At 33.5% G+C, this 18,388-nt stretch overlaps 1 protein-coding gene across 1 annotated transcript in view; it reads left to right on the top strand.

Moving 5' to 3' along the window:
• Positions 1-1,198: 1,198 nt before the first annotated feature.
• LOC134538773 (histone deacetylase 11) overlaps positions 1,199-18,388 on the top strand; it is a 49,027-nt gene continuing 31,837 nt past the window's right edge. Inside the window, exons 1-5 of the mRNA XM_063380262.1 lie at positions 1,199-1,298; positions 6,378-6,516; positions 8,172-8,313; positions 13,439-13,549; positions 15,254-15,345. Of these exons, the coding sequence (XP_063236332.1) occupies positions 6,425-6,516; positions 8,172-8,313; positions 13,439-13,549; positions 15,254-15,345 (437 nt within the window). The 5' untranslated portion in view covers positions 1,199-1,298; positions 6,378-6,424. The remainder of the gene's footprint in view (positions 1,299-6,377; positions 6,517-8,171; positions 8,314-13,438; positions 13,550-15,253; positions 15,346-18,388) is intronic.

Raw genomic sequence — 18,388 nt, 5'->3', positions numbered from 1 at the left:
TTGGTTTTTTACTGCCAATCACAGGGTTGTCGATAAGGTGTTGAATGGTTGCCGAGGATGCCAACTAGCAAGTTTGAACAAACCCTGTGTGCTAGTAGAATACAACAGCAAAACTTGATACACCTAGAGAATTTGACCAGACTAGTTCTTAGAAACTACCGAAAAATTAGTGGAACTTGAGCAGAAGAATTTTCTTAATTTCAGTGAACTTCTTCATGGTTGTTATATTCATAGAAAATAAAACATCTTGGGGGAGACAGTTTCTTGGTTAAAGATAAAATGTCTTCAATAAAGAAGGGATTCGCCTGGGGAAATCTTCTATAAATGTTCCTTCAATCCACACATGAATTCAAGACCTCACATCTAACAAGAAGAGGTAGACATCCTGTAAATCATGACTTGCAACCAATTCACGCGATACGTATACGATTGTCAGCAGAAAAACTCAAAGACACATTCTTTAATGCCCTTTGTACATCCACAAAGTAGGCCATTTTATCAGAATATGATGCCAGGCCGCACTGAAGACAGTGTAGAATACTTTCCAGATCCAAATGATGAATAATGTGACAGTGTGAAGTAAATTTCATGTAATTTTTGTTATAAAGAGTTTTTTCGTTTTTTTCCGAACTATGGAATGATAAACGTATGACTGTTCTTACCAGATGGAGAATGTCTTGAAAGATTGTAACATAATGAAAATAAAATAAGTTTTTGCTTTATTGTTTCTCTCTCTTTCAGTATATTGGATTAAGAGTAAACAGTCGAAAATACGTAAATTTAATAACCCTAGTACCTGAATAATTTTGTAATACCCAAAATTGCAAAACTTGTGAAATTTTGTGTTTAAAAATGGTCTAAAAACAGCCAATGTAAAAACGTCATTATAAAATTGTCAATGCAAAAACAACCAACGTCAGTAAAATCTTGAAGGGTTTAGGTACTATAGAAATATTAGATAGCAATCATAAGCTCAGTTATTAGTGTCAAATATGAAATTCCAGAACAAAGTATTTTCGGTATCAATGCTACTGAAATTCTTCATTAAATTAAAAAAGCTAATTTCTAAACATCATGAAAAATTGACAATTTTTTTTTTTTTTTACATTAAGCCACTAATTATATAAATAAACGCTCATTGGAAAAAAAAATAATTCAACGGTTCATTTCGTTGTTTACATCAACTGTTTTCATAGTATGTCTATGGTAAAAGCTGAACCTTGTTTTGCATTATTCGATTAAATGTAAATGATTTCTGAAATTTTTAAGTGATAATTTTGTGAATTGAGTGGAAGAAGGTAATAATTACACTTGTGTGTTTTGGTTAATTAAACCTCATTGTTTTAAAATAAGTTTTTCAATCTTTAATAATGTTTTCATTATTTTGTTTTGAATTATAGGTTATGCTTCTTTTGACATTTCCCTTTACAAGTTAAAATTTAATTATTTAACATAATCCACATCTTAAATTAAACATTTAACAGTATTTTAATTATGTTGAAATGGTATTTTAGGTGACAAGATGGGAATAGCTTGTTAAACAGTTCTAAGTCTTTATAAAGTAATTTCATGGAACTGACGTTTTTAAGAAGAAAAAAAACAAACTAGGAAATAGCATTTTTGGTAATACTGGTAATTATCGGACGTCGCGGTAAATATGTATTAAACGGATTAGCGCCAAAAAAAATCGTACAAATATGAAATAACTTTCATTATATGCTATCTTACGTACTCTCTTCAGAACCGCCTGCGGAGATAAAAAATTCCAATTACTTTAGGAGATATCGAATTTTTTAATCTTCATTTTTTGGCGATTTTTTTTTTAAAAAAATTTAAAAATCCGAAAATACCTTTATTCTGTGCTCTTAAACTTCCTCTTTTCATTAAACCCGGCTGAGATAAGAAATTCCAAATACTTTTGGAGATATCGAATTTTTTAATTTTCATCCTGTGCACTCGTGCGGCGATAACAGTTGCTTGTTTACAAGTATCATTTTTTTTTTTTTTTGCGATGTTCCCGAACGGAGAAACCTAAGATGCACATAGAGTTCTGCCATTCCCGATTACACCCGAACAATTCACCTTCGGCCAACCTCGGGTTTATTTATTATTATTTCTCTGTTTATTTTAATGTAGCTATACTAACCTAACTAACCATCCAAATGGTTTTAAAGTGTTTTAATGTAGCTAACCTATCCGACCACTTTTAATATTTCAATTCATTTTTCCTGCGCAAAAATAAATAAATCCCGAGGTTGGCCGAAGGTGAATATTCGGGTGTAATCGGGAATGGCAGAACTTTATGTGGATCTTAAGGACTCTCACGTAAACGAATACATCATGTAAAAAGAAACTTACGTGAGTTTATTCTGTTCATCCTTTTTCCCGGTTTGTTAGGTCAGGTCAGCTACATTATAAATACTTTAAAACTAAACAACCAATAAAATTAATTTTATTATTTTTAATGTCTGTTCAGTTTCAAAGTATTTATAATGTAGCTGACCTGACCTAATCTACCTTTGTCCCATTTTGTTAGGTCAGGTCAGTTACATTATAAATACTTAAAACTATACAACATGTAAAATAAATTGATATTATTTTTAATTTCGGTTTATTTTGAAGTATTTATAATGTAACTAACCTTACCTAATGGAAAATTTATGTTATTTAGACATTCACGCGCACACGGCAAAATATAAAATGGCGACGGTCAAATTATTACACACGTCTGGTATAGCAAAATAAGAACGGCCATATCTCCAAAAGTATTTGGAATTTTTTATCTCCGCAGGCGGTTCTGAAAAGAGGACGTAAGATAGCATTTAATGAAAGTTATTTCATATTTGTAAGATTTTTTTTGGCGCTAATCCGTACAATACATATTTACCGACGTCGCGACTTTTTAGAACGGAGTGGAAAAACAAATTGGAAAACATGGTTTTCACACACTACACACATCCCTAAATTTACTCCGAAGGGTTCGTTTCATAATTCCTACCAGTTTGTGAAAAAATTAAATTTTTTTATATTTATTATATATTTTATATTATATAATGTATATTTTACAATACCTGTACTTTTACGCTGCCGCTACCACTAATTGTTTTCCAGCGATAAATAGGAATATACGTTTTGGTAAATATTTACTTGGGCGGTATTTCCGAAAGAAAATGTTAAAAATCCGAAAATACCTTTATTTTATGCTCTTCAACTTCCTCTTTTCATTAAAAGTGGTGGAGGTAAGAAATTCCAAATACTTTAGGAGATATCGAATTTTTAAATTTCATCATCTGTTGTTGAGCGGTATTTGCGAAAATAAATGTTAAAAATCCGAAAATACCTTTATCATATGCTCTTCAACTTCCTCTTTTCATTAAAAGCGGCGGAGATAAGAAATTCCAAATACTTTAGGAGATATCGAATTTTTTAATTTTGCAATACAAGACCCGTGGAACCATTCGAGCGGCGCCATTTTTGTTATTTTGCCGTGTGTTCGTGAATACGTGAATCGTGAATGCGTAATTAATAAAATGGTTGATTAGGTCAGGTCAGTTACATTATTAATACTTTCAAACTAAGCCGACATTAAAAATTATTTTGTGAATTAATTTTAATGGCTGTTTAGTTTTAAAATATTTATAATGTAACTGACCTGACCAAACAAACCCGGACAGAGGATGAACAGTAAACTAAAATGGTCGATTAGGTCAGGTCAGTTACATTATAAATACTTTCAAACTAAGGTGATATTAAAAATAATGTGAATTAATTTTAATTATTCTATAGTTTTAAATTATTTATAATGTAACTGACCTTACCTAACAAACCCGTAACAAAGGATGTACAGTAACAACTCACGTAAATTTTTTTGTTACTTATTACTTGCGCAACAATATCAAAATAACAAATAAGACTTTAAAATTAGAAACGTTAAAAACTTACCTAAGTTGGAGGCGGTAATTAAACACAGTTTTAAACAATAATTGAACTAAATAATCACGTATTAGTTCATTTGAATTCTGGCCTATCACGAACAATCACGTGACATCATTATCCAATAAATAAATAGATACTTGTACGTAAACAAGAAACAATGGTGCACGCACGCCACAGGAATGCGCTGGTTTTGTGCTGAAATTTAAAAATTCAATATCTCCTAAAGTATTTGGAATTTCTAATCTCCGCCGCTTTTAATTAAAAGAGGAATTTGAAGAGCATATAATAAAGGTATTTTCGGATTTTTTAACATTTTTTTTCGCAAATACCGCTCAACTACATATGAAGAAATTAAAAAATTCGATATCTCCTAAAGTATTTGGAATTTCTAATCTCCGCCGCTTTTAATTAAAAGAGGAATTTGAAGAGCATAAAATAAAGGTATTTTCGGATTTTTAACATTTTTTTTCGGAAATACCGCCCAAGTAAATATTTACCTACGTTTTCCTTATACTAGAGATATTTCTGAATTAACTCAGCTTACATTACAATACCTATGTATTCACGCAATTGTTGACATTCATTGTTACAGAGTTTTTTTTTAAATTGTTGTTTAGAGAACTTTAGTCAATGTAGGTGTTTTTGTAATAATGAAATTTGTTTAAATAACGACTGTATTGCAATTGTAAAAAAAAAAATTATTGCTTATATTTTATGTTTTTTTATTAGTATAAGAAATTGTACATATAAAGAAAAGGGTAAATATTTACTTGGGCGGTATTTCCGAAAAAAAATGTTAAAAATCCGAAAATACCTTTATTTAATGCTCTTCAACTTCCTCTTTTCATTAAAAGTGACGGAGGTAAGAAATTCCAAATACTTTAGGAGATATCGAATTTTTAAATTTCATCATATGTAGTTGAGCGGTATTTGCAAAAAAAAATGTTAAAAATCCGAAAATACCTTTATCATATGCTCTTCAACTTCCTCTTTTCATTAAAAGCGGCGGAGATAAGAAATTCCAAATACTTTAGGAGATATCAAATTTTTTAATTTTGCAATACAAGACCTGTGGAACCATTCCAGCGGCGCCATTTTTGTTATTTTGCCGTGTGTTCGTGAATACGTGAATCGTGAATGCGTAATTAATAAAATGGTTGATTAGGTCTGGTCTGTTACATTATTAATACTTTCAAACTAAGCCGACATTAAAAATTATTTTGTGAATTAATTTTAATGGCTGTTTAGTTTTAAAATATTTATAATGTAACTGACCTGACAAAACAAACCCGGACAGAGGGTGAACAGTAACCTAAATTGGTCGATTAGGTCAGGTCAGTTACATTATAAATACTTTCAAACTAAGGTGATATTAAAAATAATGTGAATTAATTTTAATTATTCTTTAGTTTTAAATTATTTATAATGTAACTGACCTTACCTTACAAACCCGTAACAAAGGATGTACAGTAACAACTCACGTAATTTTTTTTGTTACTTATTACTTGCGCAACAATATCAAAATAACAAATAAGACTTTAAAATTAGAAACGTTAAAAACTCACCTAAGTTGGAGGCGGTAATTAAACACAGTTTTAAACAATAATTGAACTAAATAATCACGTATTAGTTCATTTGAATTCTGGCCTATCACGAACAATCACGTGACATCATTATCCAATAAAAAAATAGATACTCGTACGTAAACAAGAAACAATGGTACACGCACGCCACAGGAATGCGCTGGTTTTGTGCTGAAATTTAAAAATTCAGTATCTCCTAAAGTATTTGGAATTTCTAATCTCCGCCGCTTTTAATGAAAAGAGGAAGTTGAAGAGCATATGATAAAGGTATTTTCGGATTTTTAACATTTTTTTTTTGCAAATACCGCTCAACTACATATGAAGAAATTAAAGAATTCGATATCTCCTAAAGTATTTGGAATTTCTAATCTCCGCCGCTTTTAATGAAAAGAGGAAGTTGAAGAGCATTAAATAAAGGTATTTTCGGATTTTTAACATTTTTTTTCGGAAATACCGCCCAAGTAAATATTTACCAAGAAAAGTTTGTTTGTTAAAGTACATTTAAGTAAAGTACGTACTTTTTTGAGTCATTTTTTAACACAAGTCTAATGGGAAGCAAAAATTTGAATAGAATTGTTAACGTCAGGAATACATGCTGTGCACTGAATTGGCTGACTCGTTGAATTTTTTAGTCTTTACCTGTAACTTAATTCTTTGATTACAGCCGTGGTATATAATGTGTTTGATATGGCTGATGTTTTATGCATCCCATTTTATCCCTGTATCCTGAAGGCTTGATCCTAATTGCATGATCCTGTTGGCTTGATACTGTGGTACCGATGTTTGCTGTGGAATGATCATGCCATCAGGATAAAAAAATGTGCATTAGATGATCAATTGATCCTTTTTCTCTCTTAGGTCCAATTTTTAGAAGCTGTTGCACTGCTGATGGTGCTTACAGAGAAATGCGAAGTTCATTCAAGTCTTCCTTCGGAAGTCAAAGCACGCACCGTCCACATAAAATGGGCTACTTCAGCAGCAGAATTTTGCCCTCTGAGTGAGTGTTACAGTTTTTTTTAAAAACCTGTGCTCCGGTTGTGGCTAACATTTCTTATCAAACAATGACAGTATTTATCTAAATAGGCCCTAATGTAACTTGATGAAGAGAGAACTTTGATACTTGCTTAATTTTTCTTTTGGAGATTGTAATTACTTAACTAGGTGAAATTTTATTTCTGCACCTGTGAAAAGATTTGCTGCAATCTTTTTCAAATTTTTTTAGTATTGCTTAGCAAAGTTACATTTTGAGAAACAATAATTATTCATTTGCATATAAGGTGAGCAGTGTGTTTTGTAAAATTGTAAAATTGGTTCTTTGCAGCAATTAAATTTTTTTTTGTATTTACAGGTTAACTCAAAAATGTTGGCCAAGTCACGTTAAACAAAAATAAAATAAAATTGTGTAGCAACAAATTTAATAATCATATAAACAAAATTTTTTTTTCTGAACTTCCATTGGCTGTGTGTCATTTTTAGCATCATTACTCTTTGATCTCGGGTAGGAAAAAAAAAAGATTCTCTTAAAATTTACTATTACAATTTTATTTCACTTGTAATGGTAATGGGTGTCAGGCATGTTACATTTCTCCCTGACAAGTCAAGTAGAAGTGTGCACCATATTTACCGGCAGGTGTGCAACCGGTCACTCTCGCAGGTTTTGTGGGTGGAACACTTCTGAAACATCTTCTTCGGCCTGTTGTTGAAACTGAAGATGTGCAAACCATCCACACACTGCATTGATTGTGGGGAGTTGTCCCAGTGGCACGGCAGCAGGCCGAAAGTCATTTGATCGTCAAGCACTAGACTTACAGACACTAGACCGAAACCAAACAGTTTCTTAGACCAAAAACTGTGGCACTGCAGTAGACCAAAGACATTTAACCGACAGACATTAGACCAAAAGGCAGTTGCCAACTGGCACTAGACTGATAGGTGCTAGACCAAAAGAGATTTTGCCAAAAGTTATTCACTGTACCAAAAGCTTTGGCCACACCGAAGTAGCAAGCATCTACCTGATGATAGTTATTGTTAAGTTACTAATATCTATGGTCAGGGAAAAAAAAATTTCCAAGCCAGGAAATGTCAAGAAATTTTTTATGATAGGTTTTCTAGTTACCCGGATTATAAATTTGAGAGCTTAATATTGTAATTATTAAAATTATGCCGAATTTATATACTATTTTATAGATCAAGTTGGTTTTACTGCCACTGGCATTGCTTTAACAAAATATGTAGCACGTGAGTGCACTCTTATTTGAGCTGGTTGCAACATTGTCAACTTTTGAAACGAGGGTCTCTAAATACCTAAATGGAAGATTTTTTTTTTTTTTTTTCCAAATTTATTTAGAAGTAGCTAGGTATATGTATTTTTGAAGCACGGTTTTTGGTTTTGAGCTTATTGTGTAAGAGTTCATGTTTTCGAATGCAGGATGTTATCAGATATTGATTCCTGCTTAGCGTTAATTTCTGCAATTGTTTTTTTGAGTGTGATAAAATTATCACTGCTGTGAAAGTTGATTTAGGTGCTTTGTGCAAGAAGTCACCGCTTTTCCTTTTTAGCAACGGCGTGCATGGTATTGCTTACGTTACGTTTTGTTGTTTTTGTGCAGCACTTGTTTCGTTTTGTGACGAACATGTGATTGTTGGTTCAAGGCCCAGCCACTTCACGAAGCTGTACTTTGATATCGCACCCGGCCAGCTACCCATCGTCTACCGTGACGAGTACAATGTCCACTTTTTGGGTCTCGAAAAACTGCACCCATTCGATGCGGCCAAATGGGGACACATTTTCCAGGTTCGGCTGTTAATGGGCTAGGCGCAGATTTGCCAGGTAGCAATCCAAGGTTTTTTTTTTGTTTGCGTGGTAAATCTGAGTATTCATTCGGCGTGATGTTTCTAAGTTTCTCCTTGAAATGAGTGTCCTTAAAGGGGTGCCTCCCATTTCAAGGTCAAGATTTTATATCTACAATAATTACAGATAAACTTGTAGACTTTTTCAATTGTTTAACTTTCACTAAATGAAAAATATATACTGTGCATACTTTTTGCAAAATTAGCTGATAAAGTTAAATTTTTAACATTTTTGGGTTTTACAAATAAGGAGAATTTAATTTATTGCAGAACTAAAACTTTATAGGTTTAACTGAAATGCCATTGACTACTTCAAAAAATGGTTTGAATTTCTTTCAGAAAATTTTAATTATTTTTGCCTGGAATTTCAAAATTCTCAAATTTGTTACGATCTTGACAGCCAAGAAATATGAAATGAGTTTTTGTGATAGAAATGCACCATATCATGAAGTAAAGTAGCCAGTGGCATTTCAGTTAAACCTAGAAAGTTTCAGTTCTGCAATAAATTAAATTCTCCTTATTTGTACAACCCAAAAACGCTAAAAATGTAACTTTGGCAGCTAATTAGGCAAAAAGTATGCGCTGTATATATTTTTCATTTCGTGAAAGTTAAACAATTGAAAAAGTCTAAAAGTTGATCAGTGATAAGTATAAATATGAAATCATGACCTGAAATGGGAGGCACCCCCTTAAAGTTCATTTTAACTACTCATATTATTAATTTCATTTTTTATTCGTTACTTTTGTTTAAAGACTAGGCTTTATTCTCAGTAACACGCTGACAGAGCATGTAAATAGCACAGTTGCGCATGCATAGCACAGAATTCGAAACTATATTCGCACCCAACACAGCGGTTCTAAACATACAAAATGTTTTATCCTTTATTTACTTTTCAGTTTAAAACACTTAAATATTTTGAGCTCTGTGTAGCAGTTCAGAGTGGCTAGCAACAGGTAAAGCTCGGAAAAGTCAAGAAATTTTTAGCAACAGGACAAAGTTGGGGAATTCATTAGGTTGTTATGGAATTTTTTTAATGATGAAATTACTTAAAATTAATGTTATAGCAGAGACTTATTTTAATTTGTACTGGTTTTATGTACACATTATTTATTCCTCTTTTCCAATCCATTTTTAAATGTTAGAGAATTTTTCCTCGATTCCTTTTTGCTTGTAAGTGTATCAGCACCTCGATCACGCGTATTGGTTTTAGTGCTATCGACAGTAGTGCAATAAGATAATTAATATTTACCTGTGGCAATAGTGAAGTGTGGTATGCCTACGAGTCATGACTTTAAATTGAATTTTTGATAGTTATTGGTGCATAACTAATATCAGTGCTCAGGGAATTTTTTTTATCCAGACCTAGAAAAGTCAGGGAATTTTTCATAACAGCCTTTCTAGCCACCCTGCTGTTGTTTACCTGATTAAATGAATTTAATTTCACCATTTTGTTTTTAACAACTAGAAATGGTTAACTACAATGCATGTCGCATAAGTTCTCATTATTACAAACAATTGTGTGATGTTTTGCTGCTAATAATTTGTGATTAAATATGAAATACAAGAGAGTTATCATGAAACATTCACATAAAGAAACCTTTAATGCTTAAACAATAGTAATGACAATAAAATGGAATAACACACATGGTTTATGAGTCTGAGCCTTAACAAGCAGAAAAATTACGAACTGAAAGCCGCTTTTATGGCCTAAACCATTTTTACTTAGGTCATAACAAATGGTATAGTTTAATTTGAGAAATATTTCCTTTATTAAAGCAGAATACATACATTAATAGAACTGACGAGACTGTTTTAAGAGTAACACCATCACGTTTTAAGAGTAACACCATCACGGTTTGAAACACCCAGTGCATGAAAGCAGTGAATTTGCATTCAGGAATTAAATTAAAATATAAGATGTATGTCAATCTAAAATGTATGTCAAAGGCACTTTTTTAATTATAAAACTCTCTATTGTACTAATCACATTATAAAATTAAATATTTTATTTTTTTTCTCTTATGGTAAAGTCAAAGTGGGCAGTATTTACTTCTTGGTTACCACTGTCATGTAGTTACTTACAGAAATGGGTTTGCTTAGCAAATGCACTCGGTAACACACGTATCGTGATCCTTCAGCTCAGCTTTTAAATGTTGGCTCACAACTTGTCGCAAGAATAACCTGTGGCCATACTTAACTCTGATTCTACGTAAGTTGCAAAAAAATATATATATTTTGTAATTTTTGAAATTTTTATTTATTGTATAACAATTTTGAGACAAATTTTAAATGTCATGCAGAAATTTCTAACCCACAGTAAAAAAAAAAAATAATGCCCAGTCAGTGTGCTGTTTTGTGAAATAAAAATAGCTGTTAGTAATGAGATGGTTTATAACATATATATCTTAGTACTAATATTGCCTATTGGATGCTACCGCAATGGGGGTTGAAGTGTTCTTGGAAGTTTAGGGCGCCACCACATGTATAACGGGCATGTGAACCCGGCTACTCTGTTCCCAGGGCCGTGACGTAGCCCGTGTGTGGCAAGCCCCGTTTCCCTCTGTATCACTGAAAACCTCAGAGAACGATGACAGGTTCGTGAAGCTCCTTCCTCTCGCAGCGCTCGCGACTCACTGCCCGTTCGTCCTCGCTCGGCAACTCCGAGGTCTTTGTGTCAAAGGCTGTTAAAACGTATGTCCTTCCAGTCGCTGTTCTTGGATCTACAGTTGTGAGCACATCATAACATCAGGATGCTGGGGATATACGTAAGATGGGGAGGGACCTTGTGGATGCAGGAAACTATTAAGAACTTCATGAGAACTTTCTTCTACTTTCAGAACACATCCCAACCACCACCCACTTCCGTACATGCATGTCACAAAACCATTAACTTCACCGGTGGGCGCGGGCCGACACATGGGCGGTCGTAGAGGGTGGTGGTGGAAGGAGGGGGCTCGCAGTGTGTAAGGGGGGAGGTGGTGGCACATCGGGCTCCGAAGGGCGCAGCCTGGGACCATGTCAAGGAGAAGCTAACTACCGTGTATGCAGGAATTAATGTGTTTATCACAGGGCAGAAGATTGTTCGTCAGATTGCCGTCTGATCGAAGCACGTGTTACAGCCTATTCGCGTACATGATTGCTGACGCGTCCTACTCTTGTAGCGAGGGTCATGGATTCGATCCAAGCACCACAACATTATTAAAATTATGAGCACTGAGTCAGCATCCAAGTGGTTCTGAGCCCACTATAATCTTCAATGTCCTGTTGCTTTAGGTCTCTGCACATAACTGTGTCATTATAATCCAACAAACAGATAAATTAGCTAACCAAAATATTACTGAAACAAATTAAATTTTGCAAATTGTTCAGATGTGAGGTTCAGTTTTACTTATTACAACATATTCTATAAGGCTGGGTCTGTAAGCTATGCAAGGACAGCAACATGCAACCAATGCAGAAATATCACATTTGTTTATTAATCACGCAAGTCACAAAAAGTCACCAAACCTAACACTTATAACATATAAAACAGTACTAAACAAATTTCTACCCTGGGCTTCTTTTGATAATTTGTATTTATCGTAAAAACAAACAAAAGTGTGTGAAAGTCTTAAAAGTGAGTGCATAGTATATGATAAAAATAACATTATTGCCTTTTATGCACATAACGTCTGCATCTTTAAAAGTCTTCAAGAACTCTTTAAATATAGACGTTTAAACGCAAGCCAAGTTGAAATTTGACTAATGCAAGTGTTACATTTATGCATGTTTTGTAGTTTATATATTGTTTTTTTTTTCAAAAAAAGCAATTATTGAACATTTTTTATCTTGGTTCTTGCGTTTCTTGTGTAGTTTCTGAACCTGACATAAATGTGGCAAGTCCTAGTGAGTTTACTTTTCATCTCTGCTGATTTTTTGTAAGCTCATTTTTTAACAGGAATAATGTCCTTTAGTATACAGAAAACATACAAAAAAATACTGTCTCCTGTAGTAAAAAAGGTGTGCCTTCTTCTACTGTCAGAATGTTTGCCTCAGGCTGTGACCTGTTGATACTACAGTATAAGGAAAATTTCTATCGGTTACTGTCCAAGCATTACACGAAAACGTTGGCTCCATTAGCAGAAAATACAAAACACTGAGATTGTGGTCTGATGACAATATCGCTCCAGAGATTTTCAAATGAGTAATGACTCTAATCATTGCTCAAGTCTCACATACTAAGTTGATCTATTTTTACTGTCTATATTACATACATATTAACAAAGTAAATATTCCTGTAAATTCATTTTGGAATTGTGGGCCCCCCCTTGTGAATCCTACAAATTTTCGCTCCTGTTTTCAATCATGTCTCATTGCTCACTGGCGAATGAGTCCGAGTATGCAAAATATGTGAATTCTGATAAAATATTAGTGGTGTTTAGACCGTGCTGTATTTTAGAATATTCTTCAAGGATTGGTCTCATGTTCGAGTTGATTACTTCAGTTTCTTATCATTACTTGCCGTTTATTATTTCTTTTTATTGTCAATCATTGTTATTAACTGAGGGTTTGTTTCTTGTGAATTCATTCAGTTAGCTCTGTTACATTCTTATTGGGATACAATATTTCTGCATTTGAATAAATGCTATCACCTTAGCGATGTCCTGTTATGTATTTATGTGTTATCTGTTTTTCTCAAAAAATTAATAAATCATAAAAATACACTGTAATATTACATTTGTACAATGGGTGCACGAGTAGATTTTGTCATTTAATTTAGCAATGCTTTGAGTGTACTTATTTACGAAATTAAATTTTTGGCCTTGTTTGAATTTTATTTACTCCCTGTTAAATTGGTCACCTGGCAAATCTGGCATGGGATAAAACTATAAAGATAAATTATATTTTGTGAAGTAATTCTTCTATCTTTTGCATGCTGTCTTAAGTTGCAAAACATTTAGTAATGCTGCTTAAAGTATTTTTTTTTCTAATTATGTAAAATGTTCAATATAGATTTATCAATGAATATACACAGTTCAGATTCTGTCAGATCTTTAAGGTGTTCCTTCATGAGCATTAATTTTCGCAGTATCTTAAAGAAGCAGGCGTTATTGACGAGACCGCCGTAGTCAAGCCAAACGAGGCGTCTGATGAAGACTTGTCAGTAGTTCACACAAGGCAGTATCTGGACAGCTTGAAGGTGAGTGTTCATGTTTAACCGATATGACAGTAGAGTAGATTAAAATCGTAGTACGTAATTCCCAGCTAGCAGTTTTTTTTGTCTTTCATGTTGGTACTCTGAAAGCATTTCATCAATACTGTATACTACTTTTTTTTTTATCCACATACACTTAATTCAGGGTTCTTACAGACAGACATTTATAACACAAGAAATTGGGATTTCTTTTCTAACCAGGTAAACACTGGTAAAATTTCATTTTCTTAATTTAATTAAAATAAAAAAAGATGTGCGGCTGTGAAACTTCTCAGATAAAAGGAAAAGGAAATTTTTAGAGCTTCTTAATATTTGAAACACACATTATCATGTGTTTAAAATAGACCTTTATTTACTTGTATCCATACATAACTTCAGTGAAATCCAAGAATGAATAAATGGGTTTATGATGGTTGAAATTTTATTCATATCCCTGTTGGAAATGTGTACAAATTGTCAGAGTTCTAATGCTAACACCAGATCCAACCTCAAAGTATACAAAGTATAGTTGTGAATTAAGAGTAACAGTAAATAAAAATGTATGTAAATGTTTACAAAAGTATTGGAAAGTATGTAAAATAACCCATTGTTGGTGCCATCTGTATCTGGCTATAAAGATCTTTCAATTCAAAACCTTTCTTTTAAACACCAAGACATCGAGCAATGTCGTTACCTACTCACTACCTTTACCCTGTCATTCTATTATTACTTTCCCAGCTATAAAAATATTTCACTTCAAAAACAGTATTAGTAAATTTTTGTTGTAAGTATCTTAAAGTTTTAATTCCAGTTTGTATTTTAATGATAAATTCCTGTAGGGCTTAATAATATTCTGTAACAGATTTTTTACCAACATTAATTAAGGAATACAAAGATTTGTGTATTTATGTGAAGCACAATCATACATCATTGGTCTTTTGCCTGTTGTAATAATAATATATCATTTTTAAGTTTGATTTGTTAAATAAGTTTGTTTTATTTTTCGGACTGGCAGTGGTTGTTATGTAGTCAGCGTTGATGAAAATAACAGTGCAAAATGTGTATTAAGCGGGAAAACATTTTAAAGGCAATTCTTTTCGTATGTTATGCATGTTTCTTGAACTTTGTTTTGGTAATGTGTAGTGTAAAATATTTATTATCTCGCCTAATAGACCCAAGAGACCAGCAACAAATGTTAGTTGGCATAAGGGAAATTGGCTGAAGTAAGAGTATAGGAACCCTGAAATTGAATGTTGTAACTTACACAGTAATTAACATTAGCCTGTAATCAAACAAAGTACGGTAAGTATTCTTAATTGACAGTGGTTAGTTTTGTTAGATTTTTTTTTCTTCCATTTTCCTCTTGGGTTCTTTCCATTTCTCTGTACTTGAAATACACCATCACTCTCTCTTTCTCTTTTCTCTCTCTCTCACACAAAGAGAGAGACACGCACACACAGAGAGAATTACACATATACAAGAAAGAGTTGCACACAAATGGAGAGATTTCAAAACACACGTACACACTTGTGCACATACACGTGTGTCATTTACAATTGGTTTTGAAAAAAAAAAAATTTGTTCCAGTATTTTTACTAAAAAAAACCTACTTCAAATTTTTTACTTAACCTTTAGGCTTGATTTACATTTAGTATGTGTTTCTGTTGTTAAAATTTTTTTTATAACCTTATAATATTTGTTGCTTTGTAGTGGAGTTGGAATGTTGCTGCCATTGCAGAGATCCCACCGTTAGCTGTGGTACCGAACTTTCTTGTCCAGTCAAGCTATCTACGGCCAATGAGGTGGGTATTACTAATTTGTTTTTCTCTTCTCCCCCCTTTCCCCTCCCTCCCATCACTCTTCAGAACTAATTTAGACATAGACTCAGCCATGATTTTGGCACACTAGTTAACACACACTGGTGTAAGAAAATCTATACCTAGACAATATTTTATGGTGTTATTTAAAACCCAATTTTATTTTTGAAACCTATTTCTTTAACATTGTTTTTATTTTTAAAAAAATTTTAATTCGTAAAAATATTGTTTATTCAACAAATATGACACTTTAAATGTTTCTTAATACTAATGCCACCAAAATATTGCCAGTTTGAAACACACATGATGGTCTTTTAGAGTTAAATAGTTTGTAATAAGCATCTGTAGGACAGGACTATTCAGAATAATGAGTGTTTGTGTTTTTGAAAAATCTTCCAACATCTGAAATTTTAAAATGAGGTACATTCACTAAGTGCAATAAAGGTTGCACAAATGTTTGTGATTACAGTAATACCCTGAACTTATGCAATAATTTGGACCTTGTGAAAACCATGTAAATCAAATTTACATAAATCAGGGTACAATTTTGCATATAATACATGCAGATTATGTTAATGTTTTTAGTTGGTACTTCTATAATACAACAAATTGTATTAGTATGATTTGCAAAAACATAAACGGATGTTATTTTGACAAAGAAGGCTTTATAAAATCTAACAAAGTTGTCTTACGGATCAAAGTTATTTTCTTCTCACGCAAAATTTCCTCCACATGAAAAAGGTATAAACATGTCGTAAGTTGAAAAATAGTGTGGACGGACAGGAGAATCAAGAGTCGTGAGAAGTAAAAACAAAAGACAAATGAATCGACGAGAAGATTTAAAGATCGCGTAACTCTGAATTTGCGTAAGACGGGGTAGCATGAGTCGAGGTATTATTGTTTTATTATTTGCATGACTTTCCTCACCAATTATTAGGGTCATGTACTTTTCGTGAAAAGCTTTCAAGGCAAGCTTTGTGTGAAAACTTTGTAGCATTGTCAGTGTTTCGTGGTTGGCTGCATAGCTACTGTCTCCACACCAACCATAGCCATCCGGTACGGAAGCAAACACATCCTGAATGGCCCGGCCAAATACGGTAATTGCTTCTCCTGCAGACGGCTGCCAGTTACAAGGAAATTATCACTAGCATGAACATACTTTCCTGCAGTCTAATGAGCGGTCAGGATAATCCACGAAAAATACATGCCCCTACCCATTATATTGCTGTACTTAATGATGATATGTTGAAAATATATTTTGCAGAACAACAAATGCAAGAGAGGTATAGAGTTCAAATTTGCAGCAATAAAATAATCTTTTGAGCCAAAGTAAAGCCATAAAATGGAATCAACATGAAGTGTGAGCCAGAACCCTTAACTCTGTAAATGCGTCATTGACTTACCTCGAATTTAGGGCTGGGCCGATGCCGATTCCGATTCTTAAGTATCGGCCGATATTCAGAGTATCGGCATTGGCAGCATCTGTAAAATATTTGCCGATACTTCGCGCCGATACCTCAGTCCAAGTTCTTAACCTGTGTTATATTGTTTTTGTTAGAAAAAAATCACTAAGGAATAGTATTTCACGCAACTGTTTTTTTTGTAAGTCAAAAGTAATTTTTTTAAAATAATTCCCTAATTCTATTTTTCCACATAATCACCGTGCAGTTTGAGGCATTTGTCGTACCGATGCACCAGCTTTCCAATACCCTCTGCATAAAATGATGCCTCCTGCCTATTCAGCCACGTTTTAACAGTGCTCTGCAGTTCATCATTGGTGTTGAAGCGTCGTCCTCCAAGCCACTTTTTCAACGTGGGGAAAAGGTGATAGTCACTTGGTGCCAAATCCGGACTGTAAGGAGGGTGATCAAACACTTCCCATCGAAATCTTGCAAGGAGTTGTTGTGTTACGGCGGCACTATGCGGTCGGGCGTTGTCATGAAGCAAGACAACACCAGATGTCAGCATTCCTCTCCGCGTGTTGCGTATCGACTGTCTTAGCCGTCGTAGTGTCACGCAGTATGCAGCAGCATTGATTGTTGTCCCTGGCTCCATGAAATCAACCAGTATCACACCTTGGTGATCCCAGAACACTGTAGCCATCTGTTTCTTGGTGCTGAATGTCCGTTTGAACTTTTTCGGCTTGTTTGGAGAATAGGTTGTAACGTCACGTACGTTATGTAACAGTATTATTATTGTTAAGCTGTATTTAAATATATTTATTTGTATTCATTCGCTTATAATGTGTTAGAAAAGAGATTGTTGAGGCTAGCAAGTCACTAGCATGTACTTTCATTATTTTTATTTTTTTACTAACTCGTCCTCGCGCAGCTGTGCTGTTGCGAATGTTTTGAACTGCTAATGAAAAGACACTGAGAACTGTTTTAAGGACATTTAAATGTTGATTTCATATTTATTATGTATATTTTATTGTATCATGTTTCATGTTATCGTTTGACACATTTCATTTATAATATCTTAAATTCTATTTGTACTTACCGTACTTAGCTACTACAAAATGTGCCAGTAGCCATAATTTTGTCCTAAGTTTCCAGCATACAGGCGGAAGTAGTCCTTTCAACTAGATCAGAAAACCGTAACTACAGATATATTGTTGTTGTTGAATTTTTGGGCGTACATCGTTTCGGCGTTAGGCCGACGCCAGGCCTTGAAATAATGTAGAAATGTATTGTTTGGTGCTATAAAGGCCAATATTAGGTAGTGAAAAGTATTTGACCAGTTACCAGTTTCACTTGTGAATATTTGTGGATCCAGATATCACATTACCAAAAAGATGTGTTTTAAGGTAAAATCGTATATTTACTATTACCGTTTTTAGCCATCTTGGACGATAGCGTCCCTTTGCAAATTGACTGCTACAAATATTGATTTTCATCCATACTAACTTTCCTGGTTTTGTTTTTTTTTTATTATAAATCACTTTGAACATTGAACTTATAATAAAACTTTTATTTTATTATAATAATGAAGCAGGAGAAAAGAAAACTCAGGTGTCCTGAAACGGATT

The sequence above is a fragment of the Bacillus rossius genome, chromosome 14 (assembly GCF_032445375.1).
Source record: "Bacillus rossius redtenbacheri isolate Brsri chromosome 14, Brsri_v3, whole genome shotgun sequence".
Classification (NCBI taxonomy): domain Eukaryota; kingdom Metazoa; phylum Arthropoda; class Insecta; order Phasmatodea; family Bacillidae; genus Bacillus; species Bacillus rossius.
Note: the sequence above shows the minus strand (reverse complement) of the source record. Positions and strands in the feature narration are given on the sequence as shown.